The following is a 3,671-nucleotide window of genomic DNA, read 5'->3' as shown; positions in this document are numbered from 1 at the left end:
ACACACAGCCACAAGGAGTCCTCGTGGCCTATTGGTTACACGTTGGGATGCTAACAGTAAGGTTAACAGTTCAAAAGCACCTGCCACTCCAAAGCAGACAGACAGATTTCAACTCCCATAAATTTAAAGCCTCAGAAGCCCAGAGGGGTAGTGTTACCCGTCCTACAGGATCACTATCAGTCAGAAACAACCAGATGGTAGAGTTTTTGCATAATCCCTGTGGGTTACACAGAAACCACCAGCCGCTCTGAGGGAGAAAGATGAGGCTTCCTACTGAAGTGTTCAGTCTGGCAACCCACAGGGTGACAAGAGCAGCTCTCTCATCCTGTCCCACAACTCAGCTGGTGGGGTCCAACCACTTATGGTTTGCTTAGCAGCCAAGTGCTTTAATCACAGCACCACTGTGGCTCCATATGACTAACATAATACGATATACAAAACAAAAAGAACAAAACAAAATCAGGATGGTGAGGAACATTGACCATACTCTATAGAGTACCTATAGTGAATAATGGAAATTGGGGCTTTCCTAATGTTCTTATATCCTGATGAACTCTCAAACATTCCAATTTTCATCAGTTACTTGAGTTGATAAGTGAACTTCATTTCCCCCCAAATTTTAAATGATTGGCTAATATTTGTCTAAAAAGCAGAGTGTTTGCATACTATACTAACCTAAACTTTCATTAAAAAGAATGAATTATAACTTAAGCCACTTCCATGGGATTAATAAACCATTCCACTGAGCAGTATTTCCCCCTTTAAATCAGTAATAGAACAAAGCACCTCTGGGATAATGACAAACAAGCATGTCTTTCTTCTGGCTCTGGATTACTTCTTTCTAAAAATCATTTTATTGGGCACTCTTACAGATATTATAACAATCCATAATTCAATTAGATCAAGCATAACTGTATGATTGCTGCAACCATCAGTTTCAAAGCATTTTCTTTCTTCTTCAGCTATTTGATATCAGCTCCCCTCTATCCCATCCCTCCCCACCCTACCCCCCAGGAACCCTTATTATTATATTACATATTATTTATTTATTTGCTGTATCTTACACCATTGAGCTTGGAAAAACTCAGGTGACTGCTTCCAAGGGAAACTTACTTGGATTCAATTTTCTGCTTAATTTTCTTTGCAACATTTGTAAAAGGAAGAGAAACTCTACTTTGAGTTCATTGCTGAGAATGTTGGGATTACTTAGTAATTCTGATAGCCGGATATTATCTTTAATAAACTTTGAGGCTGTCGACTTGGGCACCAGGGGCAAACGCATCTGGTAACTGTAGTCTGTAAAATTCACAAGGTCATCCTGGATACTTTTAATTCTGGAAGACGACAAAAATAAAACAAAAGACGTTTGGCCAGACATTGTAGTGATGAGCTTATCAACAGTTTCACATTAAATTGTGCTTTAAATTCTATAGCATTGGCTAAATTAATGGTGGTATCAATAGGAGTACCTTGGGCCCCAAGAGGATGATTTATAATGTTCCCCAATAAAAAAAATAATGATATCTGTGAAGTAGATGGGGGACATATGTAAACAAAAGATGTGAATGGATTTTGAGCTCACAATTCACGGCAGCCCGAATCTCAGAACAATCAGTTCTTATGACATGGCCTTACTTGACACTCGTGAAGAGATCATTGAAGATATGGGTGCTATAGTAAAATGTGGTGAAGACATTACATGATGCCCAGCTCTCCGAGGGAATAGCCTCTGGTGTCATAAAGACTTGTCTAAAAGCAAGCAGCCATGTAAGTGAGGCATCAGTTAAGTGCACACAGAAGAAGCACAAGATTGTAAATAATGAAATCCGAATCCGGAGGGAGCAATATTAGAACTTAAATTCTGAAAACCTGGATTGCAGAAGGCTATGGATGACAGTGGAAGGGTCCACATGTGCTTAAGCCTCAGGTGACTCCCCTTTGACCAGAGTCCAGGGATGCGAATAACCATGCTGTCCAACAGAGAGCATTGTATGGTGGATCAAGGTAGATGCAGTTAGGTTAAAATGTAACACTGTATCATTTGATCTCCTTTTTGACCCATTTCAAATTTGCTCCAGCTTTTAATATTGTCTTTTTCAATTGAGGTTTTTATTTTGTCCCTGTTACTGTTTTTTGTGGTCTTTTTAAAAAATATGTGTTCCCGTATAGGAACTCCAGGGCAGGTATATAGAGACAGTGACTTGATTAATATTTCTTAGTGGATGGCAGAGGAAGTTGGGGTGGTGGCGGCGGCATGGGGAACCATTAACAATGAGGACAAGAAAGAATAAAAGGTTCTCAAATTATGATGATAACTGCATGACTCTTAATATGATGGAACTATTGAATTATATGGTATGTGAACTATATGCCAATAAAACTATTCAAATAAAAAATCATAAACACAAGCAAACTATGTTATTGGTAAATTCTGAATAACTCACTCTCGATGTGTTAACAAAGTGTAGACCTCTTGTATCAGGATTTCAGGTACTCCAGGTTTACAGTGAATGGTTCCATGGATAAGTTCTTTAGGTAATTTTAAGTTTTTTCTTGCCAAGAACTTTAAAAGAAAGTTTATTAGAAAGAATATATGTTATCATAAGAAGTTCTTATTAGGTTATTTAATCCCCACCTTTTATTATTTCAACAAGTTTTCTTGTGTTTAATGTTTTTTTATTATTAAAAAGTTATTATTCAGCAAGAAAATGGACTTTTATACTCTCTCCTGATTTGAAATGAGTGTGCTTAGCTTCTTGAGTGACACATGGCATAAGCAGTTACAATAAGTTACTTTGCAATACATGAGAACATCTCAACATGCAAACATACTTACTCTCAAACATACATACATATAAATATCCAAGATTTCAGGAGTGTACCTTTAAAAGCAATCGTTAGCCAACATATGTTTCTTAACTGGTAAAAGTGTAAATGTTACCTTCTCCAACTGTGCCCAGTTATCCAATTTGACTTTTAAAGAGGTTCCATTTTCAAAGGAAGACAATTTAAAGTCCCAGGGGAAATATACACTGAATATTTCTGCAACCAGGAAGCCATTTGAAAAATCCCTGCTCCATAGCAATAAGGAAACAAAAATGTTGCTTATTAAATAAAATTTGTATTATTTTATAGTTAACTAACACCACTTCAATATTCTACACTGAAGGGGAATAATTTAGAAAATTAGACTTTCGTTGGGTCGTTGCTCAGAGGGGGATCCCTGTGATGAAATAGGCATTCTGGTGGTTGGTTTGAACCCACTGGATGGGCTTCAGAAGGAAAGATCTGGCCGTCTTCACGAGAGAACATAACTAACTCAGGGATCAGGCCCATCATCTTGGAGGACACCAAGGTCAACGGAATAACAAGGTCGGTGGGCATAACACCTGCAGTTCAAAACGTTTGTCCTCTAGTACAATACCATAAAGCGTAGGTATTCGCTTTTGTGGCTCACCCTGGATTGTTTTCGCACCCTCCACCAGGGGCAGTAGCAACCACTTGGAAGGCTTAGTGGTGAGGTTGGACTGCAACCCTTGTGGATGGCAAGTTCAAAACGACCAGCAACCCCGCTGAGAAAGACTGGTTTTCTACTCGTGTCAACAGTAGCAATCTCAGGAAGCAAACCTACAGTGGGTCGTTATGAGTCAGCATTGACTCGATGGCACTGT

General features: G+C 38.7%; 1 protein-coding gene across 1 annotated transcript in view; it reads right to left on the bottom strand.

The window, feature by feature from the left end:
• The window catches only part of SPATA4 (spermatogenesis associated 4), a 9,668-nt gene that overhangs the window by 4,466 nt on the left and 1,531 nt on the right, over positions 1-3,671 (bottom strand). The window contains exons 2-4 of the mRNA XM_045286573.1: positions 2,942-3,071; positions 2,445-2,563; positions 1,114-1,334 (exon numbers count right to left, since the gene is read on the bottom strand). Of these exons, the coding sequence (XP_045142508.1) occupies positions 1,114-1,334; positions 2,445-2,563; positions 2,942-3,071 (470 nt within the window). The remainder of the gene's footprint in view (positions 1-1,113; positions 1,335-2,444; positions 2,564-2,941; positions 3,072-3,671) is intronic.

Source organism: Echinops telfairi, unplaced genomic scaffold (assembly GCF_000313985.2).
Source record: "Echinops telfairi isolate 266 unplaced genomic scaffold, ASM31398v2 ScPeMD7_9;HRSCAF=40, whole genome shotgun sequence".
Classification (NCBI taxonomy): domain Eukaryota; kingdom Metazoa; phylum Chordata; class Mammalia; order Afrosoricida; family Tenrecidae; genus Echinops; species Echinops telfairi.
This window is presented reverse-complemented; position numbering and strand designations above follow the sequence as displayed.